Genomic DNA, 19,822 nt, shown 5'->3' on the forward strand with positions numbered 1-19,822 from the left:
CTCTCTCTCTCTCTCTCTCTCTCTCTCTCTCAGAAATCCATCAATTCTTCATTGCCTCTCAACATAGGTGCATTACAAAAAATACATTGGTTAAAAAGGTTAGGTAGAAACACGCTCTGCTCTGCTGAGTCGGACTTCTTTCCCGTGAACCCACAGCGTTGCTGTAGGCATACTCAGGCTCTAAATGCAAAGGGAGCCCATTACAAACACAGGTGTGCTTCAAATGCCACTTCTCTTTCCAAGAATATATTTTGAAATAATCAAAAGAGATTTACTTTTGCAAAATGCTTCATCAGATAAAACAAACCTTTATAAACAGGTTTCCTTTTCACTCTTGTGATCTGTGGGTTAGCTTGGATTCAATTTTTTTTTATACATTTTAAAATAAAGCATCATCACTTCACTTTCTCCCTTCACTTTTCTCTCTCCAGCCCCTTACAAGTCTCTCTCCTCCAACTTTATCTGCAAACTGATGCCCCTTTTTGATATTGTTACATATATATAAAACCCAGCTTATGTATATGCACATATTGTATACTTGTGTATAATATACAAAACTATGTAAACACAGTCAGCTCAGCAATGCCCCCTTTGTGTGTGTCTGTGTGTATATATGGTTTCAGAACTGAGCATTTACTTTAGACAACCAATTAGGGGCTCAGAGGCTACTTCTTCTTCTCTTGAGAGTCATTAGTTATTATACCACAGTGCCATTTAGAAAAAAGACTGCTCATTCCCTTGTTACTAATTTACTTACCTTGCACTCTCATTTAAGAGCATAGAAGGACACTATGCTTTTTTTTTTCCCGCTAATTTTAGTGGTTGTTTAAAACTTTTCAGTTAACTGACTAAAAATGCGCAATGGCACCGTGAGTGAATTAGAGCATACACAGAACATGCACTATATACTGAGATTGAGCAAGGCCCTGGGTCCTACCGCTTGTATCAAATAGAGAAAAACAAACATTTTAAAACACAGGAAAATAGAATAATATTCACTATGAGTTATAAGTTTATGTTAATAATTTTAAAAACATAAGACAAATAGTAATTTTTTGTGTATCTTTATAGATCTTTACATATATATACATATATATTGAAAGGTTAGGAAAGGAAAATGATAGCTATGATGGTTTGAATAAAAATGGCCCCCATAGACTCATATATTTGCATCTTTGGTTCCCAGTTGGTAAGCTGCTAGGGAAAGATTAAGAGGTGTGGCCTTGTTGGAGGTGATGTGTCACTGGGAGTAGGCTTGGAGGTTTCAAAAGCCCATGGTCAAGCCCAGTAGTTTCCACCCTCACCCTCTGCCATGTGTCCACTGTCAGGATGTAAAACTCTCAGTTACTGCCTACCTTCATGCTGCCATGTTCCCTGTCATAATGATTAGGGACTAACCCTTTGAAGCTGCACATAACTTCCAATAAAATGCTTTATTTTGTAAGAATTGCCTTGGTTATGGTATCTTTTTACTGCAGTAGAACAAAGACAATAACCAAAATTATTTTCATGTACAATTTATTTAGAATTGTAAGTCTCCAAAATACAAACAACACATTTTATTTTGCTATTTTGCATCTTTAATTATGTGTTTCAGACTCCAGGAAAATACAAGAATATATGAAGAGCAAGTAAGAATTGAAAGGAAACTTTAGAATTGCATCTTTATTTAAGGAGAAGTAGGAAGTCAGTGTCTCACATTAAATACTCTAGTTCTGAGAAATTTGAGAGTCAAAATGATATTACAGGCCTGACAACCCACAGCTGATTTTCTGTTATAGTCAAAGCACATTTAAAAATTGCCTATAAACTCTATGTCTAAGATATATATGAAAAAAAACCACAATCTCATATTTAGACTTGAGTATCCCTTAAGTATCTTGTTATGTTTATGAACAAATTCTCAAATGCTTTGCGTCCCAATATTCTCAAATAACCTCAACTCAATTAACAAAAGATAGGCGTCTGCACTTTCAGATCTGGCTTTTTATGTGCTCTCTTCCCATTATGTGCTTTTTTACTCACAAAGGCCATAGTAGTAGGAGAGAAAGAATTAGAGCCTCTTAAAGGAGTACTATCCAAAAACAAATAAGACAAAAAAGAAAGAAAGAAAGAAAGAAATGAACAGCAACAAAAATCTCTGTACTTACATAAATATACATTTGATAACTGCTATGTCCACAACCAGGGATTTCTAGTATCATTAAGAAAAGAAGAAAGGATGCAAAGAGTGAGAACTGAAGCATCATACAACCTCCAGACTTGTTATTACAGTTGTTTTGTTTGCAAAAATGCATTTAAAAATCAATGCATTTACAAAGGTTTGAATTATCCAAAGAAGAATCTCCAATGTGGGTCTCTTGGGAGGTAAGTCTGAAGCACAAGAGGGCTTCATGTTCTCTCAAACCATTCTATCTGCAAACACGGTGTCTGGGGACTGGATTAGTGCACATCATTACAGCTTCTTCAGAGAGAGGACTTTCCCCACACTGTATATACGCGCTTTTGTGCCCTAAGTTTTAGTGACAGCCAGGTGACTGAAGTCCAGAGGCTTTCATGTCATTTGACTGACTGGGTATTCTTGTGCTTCCCCGTGGCAGTCAGAGCACTCTCTCTACCTGACCCACAGTTGCCCATGAACCTACGTCAGTGGGATTGTTGTGGCGAGTCAACGGAATGAATGTGCATAGAGAAGGCTGGTCCCTGGCATTTCCCAAGCACTGGTGTGTGTTTAGTTGGTTAGTGTGTTTACTGCTTCCTAAATCAATGAATTAATCACAAATAAAACACATATATGACCTGGACAGAAGGAACACTGGTTTTACTACCGTGGTTCATCTAAACGGCAGGACACAAAGCAGCTGCTACAGTTTGTGGAAGACATACACAGACTTTGCTGTGTCTGCTTCTGCAACTATTTAAGTCAGCTACTAGGGGGTGCCAATGGCTAAGACTGCAGGGAAAGGTCTGGAGAAAGACAACTATTTATTTGTCAGTGTCTATCTTTTCATGGATTTCATTCATCAGTGATGGCCATGAATACATTTTATGTATCTAAAACTAATACTTTCTCATAGTCCTTGAACATGGATGTCTTAAAGTTAGGATAAAAAAATACAAATACTTCCAACTACACTTGCTTCTTCTCACATGAATGGAGTTTCAAGAAGCAATGCTTTTTGACTTCTTTGATAGCCATTTGAGTAACTCTTTTGTACTTTCTATAATTTCAGAGATACCATGAGTAGAGTTTTCTTTGGAACAATGTTGTCCAAATTAGAAATAAAATATATGCTGTAGAAATCTCAAAAAGCAGGACATATAATTGCAAGAGAAATAAGAACCTAAATACCTTTAATGTCTGAGTGGGTTGAATACAGGTAACACACATCTTTCTTCCCTTTTCTTCCTTTATAGACCCGGCTGGCCTTGAACTCAGCCTACTTATACCTCCAGACTGCTAAAATAGAAGGCATGAGACACCTGACCTAGCCTTCACTTTTTCTTAACCTATAAACCAAGAATCTACCAGGAGAGCAGCCGTGGGTTAAAAAGAGTTTCCAGCCTTGTTCCTCTCAGGATGCCATCGGTCAAGGGTTTATTCTGATTCTCGAGGAGTGATTTAGCTACAGAGCTCCTGGGCTCTGCTCCATTCATGGCAGGAGAGTCAGTTTCTTGAGAATTCCTAGAGAGTTTGTCTGGTATCTTAACTAACTAACTAACTAACTAACTAACTAGATTAGGTTTTACTCTCAGACTACTCTCATTTTGTTTTTAATCCAACTTCCTATTTGTGTTTATTCTAGACATATCTCATTATTATTAAAAGGCCCTTGTCTTTTCCTTGTCAGTGTCTTTATGAAGACTCCTAGGGAACTCCAATTTAGAGCCTTAAATCAGTATGTACAGTGCCTCTAGTCTCTCAGCTCTTGGAGGAACATTATGCTCTGCTGTGACCCTAGGCAACTTTTCCTAGAAGATTACAGCAGGGGCGCACCTGGAGCAGAAAAATGTGATCTCGATTGACCTGCGACCCAGAATCTTGTGTTGAGACCCTTATTGATTGAACCACCTCTTAGCGCCATGCCAGTGGCTCAGTCCACTGCCTTACCTTGGCCATTCATTATGTAGAGCGCTTTCCTTTGAGTTTCAAGTCTCTGGGTCCTTTCTCCCCATACACCAAAGAGAGCATGGATTACTCCCCAGGGCAGCTTGGGGAAACCTATCTCCAGGTTTTGCAGTCGCTTCCACCCACTCCTCACACCCAGAAAGAAAACCTACAGCTTATGACTCCACAATTACTCTGTGAGCCTGGGATTCAAATCCCTGGTGGCCTCCCAGATTCAAGCTCATTCACATTCATTCTCATCCTCTCACAGTCTCTTTCTCTCTCCCCAGACTCCTAACAAGACAAGACGATCCTCCCCAGAGACTCTCTTTCATTCATCCCCTCCCAACACACACACACACACACACACACACACACACACACACACACACACACACACACCACACACACACTCGCGTGAGCACCGACCCAGACAGCCCATCGCACTTTCCAGACGCCCACCTCCTGCACACTCCCCTCCCCTAAAAGACATTCACCCACTCACCAGCTGTAGCCTCTCCATCCCCCGCCCTCCGCCCGGCTCCCCCTCCTCAAGAAGCCGACCCTCGCGCTAGGAGGTAGGGACCCCAGCAGACGCACTGCACGGGCGCGCCGCACTGACCTCCGCCCGCCCTGCACGCAGATTAACAAAGGCGGCGGCGAGCCCCACTCCGAAAGCGGAAAGCCGGCCGTGGGGTCCGGAGCCGGCGCCCAGTAGGAGAGCGAGCAGCGCGGGCTGCTCAGAAGTCGCGGGGTACAGCCTGAGCTCCCAGATCTCTCTCAAGCGGCACTGCTGGGACGCTGGCTGCACCATGGGCTGCTGCACCGGGCGCTGCTCGCTCGTCTGTCTCTGCGCACTGCAGTTGGTAAGTGACCGGTGTGTCCGGGTCTGGAACCAGTTTGCTTTTCGGGATGGATTGTAGGGTTCCCCCTGGATCCGAAGCGCCGGGCTAAAGACCCCTGAGCCGGCGGAGCGCATCGGAGGGATTCCCTACCCTCTTCGTCCCTTCCAGGATATCTGTGCCTCCCGCCTGGTAGCTCTTGCCCGCAGGAGGGCGCGGTCTCACTTCTGGTCCCACGCGCTGGGGTTCACTGCGCCCCCACCCGGCGTCGCCACACGGTCTGGGGGGCCGCTGGGGTGGCGCTCCAGGAGAGAGCGATTTCCCCGCCTCTCTGTTGGACACCTGGAGTGTGCACCCTCTGCAATTCTGCTTAAGTTATGCCTGGCCTTGGAGCTTGCTCTTATCAGGACGGTTTTCTGGAGAAAGGTTGTTTGGTTTTAAGGTGCTTGGGGGCAGGCAGTTACTGAGAGAGCTGCAACCTCACCTCTCTGGTAGTTCTTACTTTCAACATCTGGAAGACGATCCTAGAGGAGTGGAGTACTCCAGGAACATGTGTGTTTGGGAACCACGAGTTCAGCCTCTGCCTTTTAAGTTCCGCTTTTGATTTTCTTGAAATGTTGCACGTTCAGGATGAGACGGACTGACAGCTGTCTTGGGGGAGTGAACAGAGCAAAGAAGCCAACAGGGCTTCTGTTTGGCTTGGCCACTTGCCCAGGGAGTGAGTGGAATCGGAAGTTAGGAATATGGGTGGAAAGATAAAAGACCTTCCTGATTCTATGCAAACACTCTGGGTCCTTTTGTTATTACTCTGTGGTCTGTTTTGTGGTCACCAGAAGTCAAGGCTCCAATCTCCTGTGCCAGACTTTTTGTGAGTGAGATTCATAGTCGTTTTTTCCCTCCTAGTTCAGGGACCAGACCTTGTAGGCTCCCCGCGGCACTTCCTTTCTTTGAAGCATTGCATTTGTTTTGTCACAAACCACAGAAGGTGTAAGTGGTGTATTTTGACAAGGCTTTCAGAGAACTTTACCTAATAGTGATAGCTCTTGCCGGGCTCATTAACTGGAAGAAGAAATAATGCTGCTCAGTAGTTAGCCCTTGCTCACTGGAGCTTTTTAAATTAAACATTTTCACTTTTCCAGTTCCCCCCAAAGCTTCACTGTATATGTGCTCATTCTTCTGTAATCACCCATGCAAAACAGATAAATCCAGAAGGCTATTGGATAGCCTATTCCACATGGTGTTTGAAATATATAATATAAAATTTCCACATGAACGTGATTGTTTTCTTTACCTGAGGAAAAACCCTCAAAAGATAACTTATACAGTGATTTTTTTTTAAATGAACTTGGCTTTAAAAAAAAAAAACACGAATAAATTCGGTCAACCCTTGCTCCTCTAAGGCTGCTAGCTAGCACACTGGATTGTGTGATCCATAAAGGCATAATTTCAGTAATACATTCACATAACACATAAGGGTTTCACACACATTTATCAATACAATCATAATTCCATTAACCAATTCCACTAATTTGCCTAAGAGGAACTCATAAAGTTTGTTTTGTTTGTTTTTTTCCCCAATGTAAGCTGTAGTATGGTAGGGGAAGGGACATGATCATAGAACTATCATAACTGGATCATAAACAAAAGAAAGTGTTGTCTAGGTAGGAGTTTTTCTCTCTATGATAAGACACCAAGACAGATATCCATAACCCAGTTCATCATCAGCATCAGGGTGGGAACTCTAGACAGGAACCTGAAAGCAGAAGCTGAAGCAGACACCTTGGGGCGAGATGCTGACTGGGTTCCTCCCATGGCTTTCTCAACCTGCTTTCTTATAGAAGCCCAGAACAACCAGTTCAGAGGTGTCACCCTCCACAGTGAGCCGGACCCTCCCACATCAATCAATAAATAAGAGAATGTACTACAGGCTTGTCCACAGGACAGTCTGGCCGGGGGGTGTTTACTCAACTGAGGTTTTTCTCTTCTGAAATGACTCCGCCTTGTGTTGAGTTGACAAGAAAAACTAGCCAGCATTCTTCTCTACCACATTATTACATTATGAAGCACAGTTTATATAAAGAATAGTACTGTCTTGAAAAAAAAACAATAATTCCTACTATAGATTACTTCTGGCATAATTCTTTTGTCGAGTTTGACAAGCTCTTTTCTTTATAGTTTTGATGTGAATACTGTTTGATGCTTTTATTGGATTTAAGGGGAAAGAAGACACTGAAACAAAATTGGAATTCATCATTGCTATGACCAGATTTCTTTGTCTGAACTGTGTAATAATTTTCAGGCCCTGAAAGATTGTTTATGAATTTCTTTTGACAAAGTAGAGGCTACATACACTACATACTCGTAGTTTTAGTATGTATCACTGAAATATTTTTTCCTACAAGAAGAGGCTTAAACAACTTCAAAAAAAGATAAAGAAGAATGTAGAAAAATAGTCATGAAGGAGTGAACTTTACATGTTTTAGCACGTCTGCTTTGAATATGACTTATTTAATTTTCTATTATTGAGTTTACAATAATAGTTATATTTGATAACTAGCTCACAGAAATCATGAGCTTTTAAGAGATAAGCCCTCTGAGCCCATGTAAACCTGCTCCAGCATGCCAAGTGAAAGAATTCCAACTTCTGAGAGACCTAGTGCATTTCCCACTGAAAACACCTACCCCTCTTCCATTTTTCCCGTTTTTTTTTTCTACTGTGTGAACTTTGGGAGATGAAGATTATGAAACCTTAATAAGTGCTGCTATGAAGAGGGGATGCCATTTGCTACTCAGGCTTGGTGCAAGGAATTCATATGGTAACAATAGAGTCACCTGCAGATAACTACCTAGACAGCCTAGGAGCTCCTCCTAAAAACCAAAGACACAGAGGATTTCAGGGATCTAATTCCTTTGCACAGGAGTTTCATTCTCTCCAGAGTGAAATAGCACGAGCTTGCCATTTTTTAGATGACTAATGTTGATAAATTTGGATTTGCAAAATCTGTCCTCTGTCTTCTTTCTGCTTCTGTGACTATTTTCCACTATTGCATTTTCACCATGCAAACTTACGTGCTTTCCCATAGTTTACATTTATGTCCCAACTCTGCCAGACCAGATTAAAGAGAAAGTGTAAAGAATAAATAGAGGAGCACAGAAAACTTTGTGAAGTGATTCTTCCTAGGAAAGCTATTTGGTTACCATCCCACCCATTTCTCAAGTCAACAAATACCTTTTATATACATCTCATCCAAGGACACTTTTGGTGCTGTGTCCGTATGATAGCAAGTATTCTATTATCAGGTGTGGAGAATCCAGAGCTAAAAAGAACACTGAAGCATACGTTCGCTAAGTCAGCTTTAGTCACCATATTTAAAGGAGCCTTAAATCTTAAAGGTGTATTAAATTCCGTCATTACCTCCACATGGCATTTCAGAAACGTTCTCTCTGAGTTGCCTCAGGAAAGTGTGGAACACTCTATGGCAGGCATGGTTCCTACGAAGTATTAGACAACATCCACCACACAGGCATCAGACTCTAAGGCATGCCAAAGGAAACTTGACGTGTCATTACTTGGAGAAGTTATTATATTTTCTATTCTTTTATGGTGACAGCTATATTTATTGTCAGAGCTGGTAATCAGCCCATTAAAAGTCAAACCTGTGATGGCATGTTTATAGTCACAGAAAACTCAAGGGACTTACCTAAACAAGCAGCTATTAACATATAGATGGGCTGTATGCTGTATTTTGGAGAACATCCTCCCCGCTCAAAGGAAATCAGCATTTATGTGCTGACAGACAGTGCAAGAAAAGCCCCAAGGCTTTCTGTTCCACCTTCTAACTATCTTTAGAGCAGAGTACTTGTGACTTTCAAAAGCCCAAACAAAATGTTCATGAGTGGTAATGACTTATCTGTGTGAGTTTTGAATTAAGTCCTGTGACATGTACTGCTTATCGCGCAGAAATGTTGGACAGCCAGTATGAAAACTCATTTGTTTTATAAAGTAGATATAATGATAGTTTTGCTTTTACATGGTTTTAAGTAGCTCTTTTTTTTCTGTGCAGAAAAATTACCTCCTGAAGATTATTTTATTTTATATGTATTGGGGTTCTGACTGATGTATGTCTGTGCATTGGATGCATACAATCTCTTCTGAGGGCAACAATTCCCTGAAACTGGAGTTACAAATGATTTTGAGCTGCCCCAGGGGTGCTAGGTATTGACCCCTGTTCCTCTGGAATAATAGTCAGTGCTCTTAACTGCTGAGCTGTCATCACTCCAGTCCTGCAATGTAATTCTTAATTTTTATTGTCTTTCTTTCAATATTCTGGTTCATCTTATGAAACTTAAGAAGGTTAGGGAAATTAATTTATGGCTAATAATGAGACATTGGAATTGGTGTAGAAATCACCTTTCATAAGCCAAAGCTGAGAGCTGACCTACACATCAAGTACAGAAGAATGAGCTGTGCTGTTAAAAAATACGGAACCACAGGAAATTCTTGAAAGTAGAAGGGGGATTGTCTGGGAAGAGAAAAGAGCAGCAGGAGTGAGGAGTTTAAAGAGAGGATAGACAATAGAGGCCTGAATAAGGTCAAAATATAATCTATGTATGAAAATATAATGAGACCCATTTAGTTTGGGTTCTCTAGAGGAACAGAACTATGGGAAATTTGCACAAAGTAGATATGCAAACACAGAAGAAGATGAAGGGAGAGGCCACAGATAACGTCACTGGGATACTGTGACCATGAGCCAGCTCGGGCCAGCACATGCTGATACTGTAGACAATCCACCAGGAGCTAGAGAGAGGCATAGTGCTTCTTACCAGTCTCATTGGCACTTAACTCTGAGGAACACTTGTTCGTTCACTTCTGGTCTATTTGAACTGTAAGGCTGTAACTTTATGTCTTTAAAACTTGCTGATTGTGAGGACCTAGGCTTAAGGAGCTGTCGCAGGGGCTTCCTTCGTAGGGGTGGTTGGACCTTGATATCAGGGTCATATAAGAGATCTATGAGGGGACAAGCTGATTGAATATTATGAGGCACACCAAGATTTGGATGGACTGTCATTCAAATTAAGTAAGTTCTTCAGGTTGAAAAAGCTTGGAAAGATTGTACTTTTCTGAAGGCCGTCTATCCAGACGCTTCATTTCTGAAGGTAAACAGAAAGGAGCTGGGCCTCCTAGGCTGGCTCTCCAACTCTGACTGCACTCTACTATGGAGCTCCTAAACTCTAACCTTGGCACATGTGATTCTTTCCTTTGAAGGCTTACTGACTATCAAGAAATGGAGTCAGGCTGTGGGACTCCTCCTAGAGTGTTGTGCTTCCATTCTGGACAGGTTCATTACTGAGACACATGGCAACCAGATTGTGTGAGTCAAGCTTAGTGCACTTTCTCTGTGTAGTCTGGGCTATTCCATTTGAGCTATATCTGTAAGGAAGAAGCCCAGTCAGTGAGCAGGGGAAGGAGAGATGGGGTGGGGGGGGTTGGAGTGGAAATGAGGAAAGGGGATAAAATTTGAAATGTAAGTAAAGAAAATACCTAATTAAAAAAATTAAAAGAAGAAGAAAACAGGTCGGTCAGTGACGGTTTATTACATGGCAGGACGGCTGTGTGGCAGGCATGAGGTCTCCCTCCCCGTGCCTCAGTCTCTTTCTGTACCTCCGTCTCTTTCAGTAACTGTCCTCAGTCTCACAGTACGTGGCTTAAAGGTTTACTTGACGTTAATGCTCTCCAGATTTTTCTCCAGTATTCACTGGGAAGGTTCAGACCCTCTGTATGAAGTTGAGCAATGTTCTTAGTTTTACTTCGCAAGCCGAAGTCCTTATTTTACGATTTTTTTAAATTCTCAAATAATACTTTTTACAATGAATGTGAACAATTTGATATTTTGGCGTAGGTACAGGATGGGAAGGATTTCAAACAACTGAATTAGCATAATCATTTCATGTATTTGTTTGGAAGTTCACACATTTAAAATTGGGGTTCTCATATTTAAACACTTTGTATATATCAACTAGAGCCACCACATGGTCCATTTATCTCAAACTAAGGCCTGTCTGGTACCAGTCTGATTGAGATTAATTCACATATATCTTCTTGATGGGTACTTATCAGAAAATTCTGAACATTTCATAGTGAAAGCCTCCTGGCAAACAAGTTTGTAGTGTCAGATCTTTTGTTTCTCAAGCTCCTCTACTGATTACATTTTATTACATTGATTGATAGTTTTTGTAATGCTTTTGGTTTAAACCTATTTTACTATTATTCTCTTCCCAAATCCTTTGTGTAGCTTCCCTGTCCTTCCCATGGATGCACTGCCTTTGTCTCCACAAGGTCGTTTATTCTTAATACAAAAGTGATATCAGCACTATTACATCAAAAGATCAATTGCCTTAGATAATGCAACAACAGAGAATCATTTTTTCACTTACATAAATGTGTACCCCTGTTTCACAAGGACAAATCCCAACGAGCTAAAAACCACCTGTGGTTTTACTCCTGTCTCTTCCCTTGAATTTCAGGGTTGTAAAATTGAGTAAATAGAAATGAATAGCATTCACTGAAATGGAACACATATGTATATGTATATGTTCCATATATATGTTTGCGTGTGTGTGTGTGTGTGTGTGTGTATGTGTGTGTGTATGTGTGTGTATTTCTCCATGCCATTTCATTCTCTAGGAAATACTATTGATTTAAAAAATAATGTCCTCAACTTCATTCAGTTAATTTTCACAGTGATTACTTTCATGAAGACTTTTGTTTTCCCTAAGAAGTAAATCCTCATAAATTTGGGAAATTCTTCTCTTTATATGATCAAGTCATTTCTGGAAGACTAATATACAAACTGATATATCACAAGTAAAACATGTGTGGGAAAGGTAAATGACAGAAAAAGCAGCTTGTGTTTTAATAGCCAACATTACTGAAATCACCTTTTTCCCAGCCTTGATAGTTTCCTCTGGCAGAGAGGGGCCTAGTGAATCTGCTCAATTTCAGAGACATCCTGAAGTTGTTTTGAGTTGTTTAACTTTCTGCTGAAGGAGCTCTCCCTGCAAGATGAAAAGTTTCAATCTCAGTGGAAACTGTTAAGCACATTTGCATCCATAGCAGAACATAGTTTCCCCCCAAGGATCATTCTTTAGCCGTGATTAGCAATCGCTTCTAAGGTAACATAAATATGTAAACCCATAAAACAAATTAGTCTATGCTTTAAATTTGGAAAAATTTTCAAAAGTCCTCAAATAAAATGTGAAATGTGCTCTAAATGCCTTGTCAGGTAAATACCATGTAGCTATAGACATAGTATACAGGAAACATTAACATAACTACAATAGAATAAATGTAGTTGGATACAATGACATGGGTTGGCGAATACGACACCCTTGATAGAGCAAGAAAACCAAGAACTGTCTATTTGGAGCATAAACACTTACCTATTGAAAGTGGTAAATGAGAGTCAGAACTGGAAAGCATAGGGGTTTGGTGATGGATCCTATTGTAGTAATTAATTAGATGGCTGGTACTAAATATTTTACATATGTTCCTCAATGATCTTTCCTTCCTTAAAAAATGTTTCCCATGACTAATGATATAACCATTAAGTGGAATTAAATTTTTAGTATCTTCAACCTACTCTTTCCCCTGGACTTTGCATTCTGAATGCTTCAGGCAGACATTCAGTTGCTTTGTTAGTAACAGGTCTCCGAATAAAATCATAAGGAAACTAGATTGGAGCAGTCATCTTCTTGTAAGAAACTGAGCCCAACCAGCTCATGTTAAGGCATACATAATGCTGACAACTTCTCCCTTTTCCAGTAGGAAGTGATATATTTACATTTTTGTATTGATCAGTATATAGTAGAATAAGTGTCTCTAAGTAGGAAGCTATACGCTAAGCAGACTGATTAGTAAAATCAGTTAATCAAGGTACAAAAGAAAGCACTGTGCTTGAGTTGTCTCTTCCACTAATAAATACTTTCAAATGAAATGATCTTTTTTAATTAGATATTTTCTTTATTTACATTTCAAATTGTATCCACTTTCCTCATTTCCCCTCCGAAAACCTCCCTATCGCACCCCCCTCCCTGAGCCTACTAACCCACCCACTCCTGCTTCCCTGTCCTGGTATTCCCCTACACTGGGGCATAGAGCCTTTCACAAGACCAAGGGTCTCTCCTCTCATTGATGTTCCACAAGGCCATCCTCTGCTACGTATGCAGCTGGAGCCATGAGTCCCTCCGTGTGTACTCTTTGGTTGGTGGTTTAGTCCCTAGGAGCTCTGAGGGTATTGGTGAGTTCATATTGCTGTCCCTTCTATAGGGCTGCAAACTCCTTCAGTTCCTTGGATCCTTTCTCTAGCTCCTTCACTGGGGATCCTGTGCTCAGTCCAATGAATGGCTGAGCATCCACTTCTGTATTTGTCAGGCACTGGCAGAGCAGCTTTATCAGGCTCCTGTCAACAAGCACTTGTTGGCATCCATAATAATGTCTGAGTTTGGTAATTGTATATGGGATGGATCCCCAGGTGGGACAGTCACTGGATGGCCTTTCCTTCAGTTTCTGCTCCATTCTTTTTCACTGTATCTCCTCATGTGGGCATTTTGATCCCCCTTCTAAGAAGGAACAAAGTATCCACACTTTGGTCTTCCTTCTTTTTGAACTTCATGTGGTCTTGTGAATTGTATCTTGGGTATTCCAGACTTTTGGGCTAATAGCCAATTATCAGTGAGTGCAAACCATGTGTTTTCTTTTGTGATTGGGTTACCTCACTCAGGATGATATTTTCTAGTTCTATCCATTTGCTTAAGAAATTCATGAATTCATCATTTTTAATAGCTGAGTAGTACTCCATTGTGTAAATGTACCACATTTTCTGTATCCATTCCTCTGTTGAAGAGCATCTGGGTTCTTTCAAACTTCTGGCTTTTATAAATAAGGCTGCTATGAACATAGTGGAGCATGTGACCTTATTACATGTTGGAGCATCTTCTGGGTATATGTCCTGGAGTGGTATAACTAGGTCCTAGAAGAAATGATCTTAATTAACATGTTGTAAAATACAAAAATCTCATTAGTGGCAATTCTTCTTCAAATATTTACTCTCTCTGTCTCACTCTCATTCATACATCATATATATATATATATATATATATATATATATATATATATATATATATATATATATATATATATATATACATGCATGTATATAAATATATATACACACTTGTTGGCATCCATAAAGTCTTACTATGTAGTCTAGAATAGCTACAAAACTTGTGATGATACCCCTGCATCATGAGTAGTGGAAATGCAGGTATGTATCACTACACAAATCCTCTCAAACTCAAATACCTAATGAAGGAAATCTTTCAAATTGTAGTTTATAGGAAGAAACCTATTTTGGATTTGTCTTTAGTTACAACATAGAAATTCACATGCCTTTCTAGCATTGGAATCTCATTCCCAAACATCCTTTCCCCAGTTTCTACCCTTTCTTCTCCACATTAGCTTTTTTCTAATTGGCCAAAAGTGAGCTAAGGCAATGTACACTAGAGCCAGCTTGTCCCAGCTGGGAAGAGTTTACAATGAGAGTTTTAGAAATTTTATGAGCCAATTGTTAAATACAGTTTTATCTAAAAAATTAACTATATGAACTATAAATAAATTATTTGGAAAGAAAAGTAATGCATATTCATAAGTCAACATATTTACCATCTGGGTATTATTTTACATTTACAGTAGTGTTGGGTAGGATTTTTAGATAGAAGTATGCAGCTTACAGAAGATTTTTTTCAAGTTTTACATCTAGTGACATCAGATTGGTAGCATGTTCTATTATGGAAGAAATACTTCCTATGCAAGTATACAAATGTCACAAATCAGGTTGTCCTGCTGTCTTCTAGAGCCAGTTATTAAACATTTAGTAACACACCAGGCAAAGCCTTTCATCAGAAGGCCAGTTTTCTTCCTATGAGTAACTACTGATTAAGGAGCCTTTAATTAATTCTTCATATAACTAATTAATCTATTAATCTATTCACGTAGAGAAAACATAATGTGTAATGTAAATATATACATTAAAGACATCTATAAAATTATCTAAGAATTATGGACAAGCTTTTATTATTAAAATTGCATGATTTACTCATTCTGCACAGTCTTTTTCTGATTTCTGTAAAGTGTTTATACATTTTGCAGTTCTCTAAGTAACTTACTAATTGATAATTGCTCATAGGTTTCATTCTTTAGAAACTGGCTAAAACAAGACTCCTTCCCCCATGAGAGACTCATTTCTGCTTATTTTGTATTGACTGGCTCCCATGAGCAGGGACTAAGTCCAATACCTAGCAACCTGGCTGCATTATTGGCTCTAATTAGTTCTTCCCATGAGGATGTCAAAGAATCCACATCAAAAGGATTCAAATGTCTTTTTACACCCATATCTGGCTTTTCAGGCTCAAATGAATTACTATTTTCCATTCTCTCCACATTAAATAATAAACGTTTAACCTTAAAGGAGACTTATTTAATGAATTACTATATTCCATTGTCTCCACCTTAAATAATGAATTTCAGTCTTAAAGGAGACTTATATAAATAAAAAGATAATTTATTTAAACATACTCTAAAATGTATTTACTGTATAATATTCATTGTCTAATATTTTTAAAAGGAGTCATTGATATAACAGGATCTCAAGCCCACATGCATCTGAAATTTCTTCGCTTCATTCTTTGAGATGTCTTCAAGAGATAGGCATTATTATATTATCATTCATAGCCAGAAAAAACAGAAATGTGAGAAAATTACAGAGTGTACTGAAGTAATATATTTTCTCATTTGTATATTTCTAATGCAGTTAGAAATATATATTACATATATAGTTATATGTAATGTTATGTTATATGAAATGTAAGAAATAAACTCTCTGGAATGTTGTGTCAGAATTAAAATTAATAGGCTCTTGTCAAAGATGTCAGTTACAAAGTATAATTCTTTGAACAAGCTCACAGGAAAGGTGACTTTTAAAATGTGATGCAGGCAACTTCAGTCCCAAGTAGAGATGTTGAGTTCTTGGAAACAACTTTTGTTTTGTTTACGATTTCAATAGAATGTAGCTTTTCTCATTAGTGATATCTGTTTTTAGGGTCCCTCAGGACCCTGTTGCATTTGAAACAAAAGATTGATGAAATTCAAGCTATCTTCAGATCAAGAACTTTCCCCTTTTTCCATGCTCCATTTTCTCAGATGAACCACTTCTGGCTAGCTCTCTTGCTTCCAGATATAACCTATTTTCCCACTGGGACCTGTACTCACCTTCTCTTCTCTCTTCCTAAGAGTTTCAGTCACTAATCCTGTTTTGCTGTCTGACAAGAAACGCTTCCTTGGCCTTGGATAGCTCACATTCTAAAAATCTGAACGCTGTAACCACAGTATTGAATGGATAGCTTAAATTCAGGGCCTCTTAGAGAGAAGCATTAGATGAAGGCTTGGAACCATTAAGGGCCTGCCAAGATCCCCTAACAGCCTTCTCATCTCACAGAGAGCTGTGGTTGGAAGTGCACAGATGGAACTGCCCTCTGGGATGCTTCCATGCCAGCCTTGTTGAATCATTTCACAAGTAGGAGGCTTAATGTTTTATAACATTTCAGAGACCCTCCATCATGGGAAGATCCTTGGCCATGTATTATTCATGTGTTTGTTTGGCTGGACCTGGAGCATCTTTATACCTTATTATTTTTAACTCCTTCAGTACTAATGGTAATTTTGTTAGAATGCATATGTTTTGGGGACTTTAGTGTAAAAAAATATTATGATTCAATAGTTTTATTTTTCTTTCAGAACCACCCAAAGTGTAGAATATTGATTTTTGTTAGCATATTTTTCTATAAGGGAGATAAACTATCTTGACATTTAAAAACAGATCCACACGAATTTCACTTTGTGATAATTTAGTTATAATGCATTCGGGTCATTTTCATAATATAGGCATTTCAAACTTATAAATGGTACATCTTTAATTTCCAATTGTTACAAGCAAATATGATTACAAAATATTTATTAGTTGCTATTACTGATGAAAAGTTTAAATGCCATTAAAAGAGTGGCTGTTTTATAAATAGAACTTTACTTCTTTAGTCCCCAGCATCCTTTTTAATTAGAAAAGTGATTGAAAATTTAGATTTGGAGTGACCAGTTGTTTTCCCTGCCATGAATAGGATGACAGACAATAAGAATCTTTCTATATAGGCCAAAGAACACCAGAAGAAATGGTCACACACTCCAAACTTGCTCAAGCAGCAGCCACCTTTGAGGTGGGTGGTCTAAAACAACACTGAACCACCAATTCAGCAAGCAGAGAACAGATTTGAATACGATATCACTGTTGAGGTGTAGTTATATGATAATAAATAGGAATAGGTTGACAGTAGATGGTTCAGATGAACTAAATATGAGAGGAGAGAGTGCAATAAAGTAGGACAAATTTAATATGGTTCATTTGCATCCCTAAGGAACACAGCCACTGAACATTTGTAGAAGTTCTTGATATTTAGGGTTTCTGGTTTTGGTGCCTCTCATGTATTCGGGAATGGTGTTTGGGGCCGCATTCCATTATATACTCACATATAAACTCCAATATGGTTAGTGGTTATATTTTATATGAGCAGCCCAGCTAAGATGATCTGAACAGTAATGAACCACAGATAAAAGATGAATCAGCAATATTGTATTTTAAGTAGCAAATATAGGATTGCAAATTTGCCAGCGACCTATATAGCCATTAGCAATGTACTCTCAACAAAGGAGGGGTGACTTTCTATTTCTAACATTGAAGCATTATGGAATATTTAGTTAAACTTAATTAGAAAAGTTATTTTGGAAACACCTGTAGTTGACAAGGAAAATCAAGGAACTTGGACAAGAAGGCTAATGGTGAATTATTAGAAATGAAAGCAAATAGGTCAGAATACTAATGAAAATATCTCCCTCCAGCCTTTGCTTCAGTCTCTTTCCTTCACCCCTGGAATCACTCTCTCATGTTTTGAGTTCTGGCCGAACCAAATTGCTAAGCCAATTTTGCCAGAGTCAAGAGCATAAATATGTTGTTTTTAGTTCTTCAACTGGTTTTTAGTGAGACAGTAGCTAATATACTTAAAATCCTTCCCCTAGAAGCAGGAAGAATGCAGAGTAGTAACTGCAGAATGCTAACTAGAGGAACTAGGACCTATTCTCACTTTACCAACAGTGTTTCCAAGCTTCCTTAGCACTCCCCAAGGTTTGACAGCTGGTAAGTAGTGATTCCCCTCTACTCTAAAGGGCTATGCAAGTAGATGGCTAATAAGGTACAACTGAAGTTATGTTTGCAACATGTTTAGCTCTGCCTGCCCTGCTGCTCTCTGCATAGTTGCTTCTGTAGAGAGGAGTGCAGACACACAGGTGCTTGGGTTGAATTTTGCTGTACTCACTCTAGTCCTAGAGCAGACAACTGGGGCTTGATACGTCCATGTGTTCATTGAGATTCATGGCACGGATCCTCGTACTCAGGTGGCAGCAGCCTGGCTGGATCTCTCCTCGGATTTCTCTTATCTTGTGGATTTTCTTGACTGTGACATTCTAATGGGGGCTTTCAGAGGCCACCTAGAGCAGTGTTTCATGATCTGTCCTTTCTTCTTCATATGGCTGAAAAGGACGCTGTGTAATTTTTCAGTACACACTTTTTCTTTGAGAAAATTGGCATCAGAAACCCATACCTTATCATGCATGTCCTGGATGAAATGGGTGAATAAAAGGTGCCCATTTACACAAAAAGAGTCTGGCATTAATTTAGAATGCAAGTGATCACCTATTAATTGTCTACTTCCCATCTAATTATTTAAGATTGCTACCTGGGGCTTGGAGTTGATACATGCGTCTTTCTACAACTCCATTGATTTTTCTCTTCTCGTAAGTTCATTGTGATGACTACTTTATAATTGTCTTTTCCTACAAAATAGCAGGAATAAGCAAAATCTATAACACATCTGCCTGAACAAGATATGTTGTATAGCTTGTGGATGATTTGGGAAACTATTTCTATGGTGATCTACAAAATAAAATATGATAGATCTGCTAGTCCTGTAAAAAGAGAGAGAGAGAGAGAGAGAGAGAGAGAGAGAGAGAGAGAGAGAGAGAATAAGTTGTTACTAGTGACATCATGCAAAAAACTTTCATACTCATATACAAGTGTTCCCAATTTGTAAATCAAACGTTCTGATATTAATACATTTCTAAGGTATATTTGAATAATTAAGAGCATTCAGATGTGAAATTAAATGTGTTTTATACTTTATTTATGCATTCAAGCTGGTCACTTTTTTAATCACTTAAAACCTTTTAAGTTTTCAGCTCAGTGTTGGAGTAGAAAGGTGTGAATGTGGAGGGAACTACTGGAGATGCAGTTGCTCCGTGCACTTAGCTGGGGACTGGGATCTGTGCTGATGTTCTCATCAATGATCCTTAGATTGATGCTCTATGTAACTATGAAACAATTCAATTTATAACACTGTGCAGCACCTCTCAAGGAGTGCATACTAAGAGTGTGTATCTGGACATTGGCAGTTGGTGAATTCATGTAGAAAGTAGGTCACCCTCATTTTGGGGATGAGGCTGCCAGGACATTCCATAGCCCATAGGCTGATTGAAATTTATCGCTGCTTTGCTTCAGAGGGAACCAGCTCTTCTGAGTTCTTCTTTCCTTGGTCCATTTCTTCTTTGCATATTCTGATCTTATTAACCTTATAGTCCCATCCAGTGTCCTCTGAGATCATTACAGGGGACATATAAGCGATCTAGAGTCAGGAGTCCATAATTCCATTTGTG

General features: G+C 39.2%; 1 protein-coding gene across 4 annotated transcripts in view; it reads left to right on the plus strand.

Annotated features, from left to right (window-relative positions):
• Nucleotides 1-4,156: 4,156 nt before the first annotated feature.
• Nkain3 (sodium/potassium transporting ATPase interacting 3) overlaps nt 4,157-19,822 on the plus strand; it is a 652,366-nt gene continuing 636,700 nt past the window's right edge. For 3 of the 4 annotated variants that reach the window (XM_031366509.1, XM_031366514.1, XM_031366513.1), the window contains exon 1: nt 4,157-4,974. In XM_031366509.1, the coding sequence (XP_031222369.1) occupies nt 4,921-4,974 (54 nt within the window). In that variant the 5' untranslated portion in view covers nt 4,157-4,920. The remainder of the gene's footprint in view (nt 4,975-19,822) is intronic. The other variant, XM_031366510.1, reaches the window with a different exon arrangement.

The sequence above is a fragment of the Mastomys coucha genome, unplaced genomic scaffold (genome assembly GCF_008632895.1).
Source record: "Mastomys coucha isolate ucsf_1 unplaced genomic scaffold, UCSF_Mcou_1 pScaffold14, whole genome shotgun sequence".
NCBI classification, from domain to species: Eukaryota; Metazoa; Chordata; class Mammalia; order Rodentia; family Muridae; genus Mastomys; species Mastomys coucha.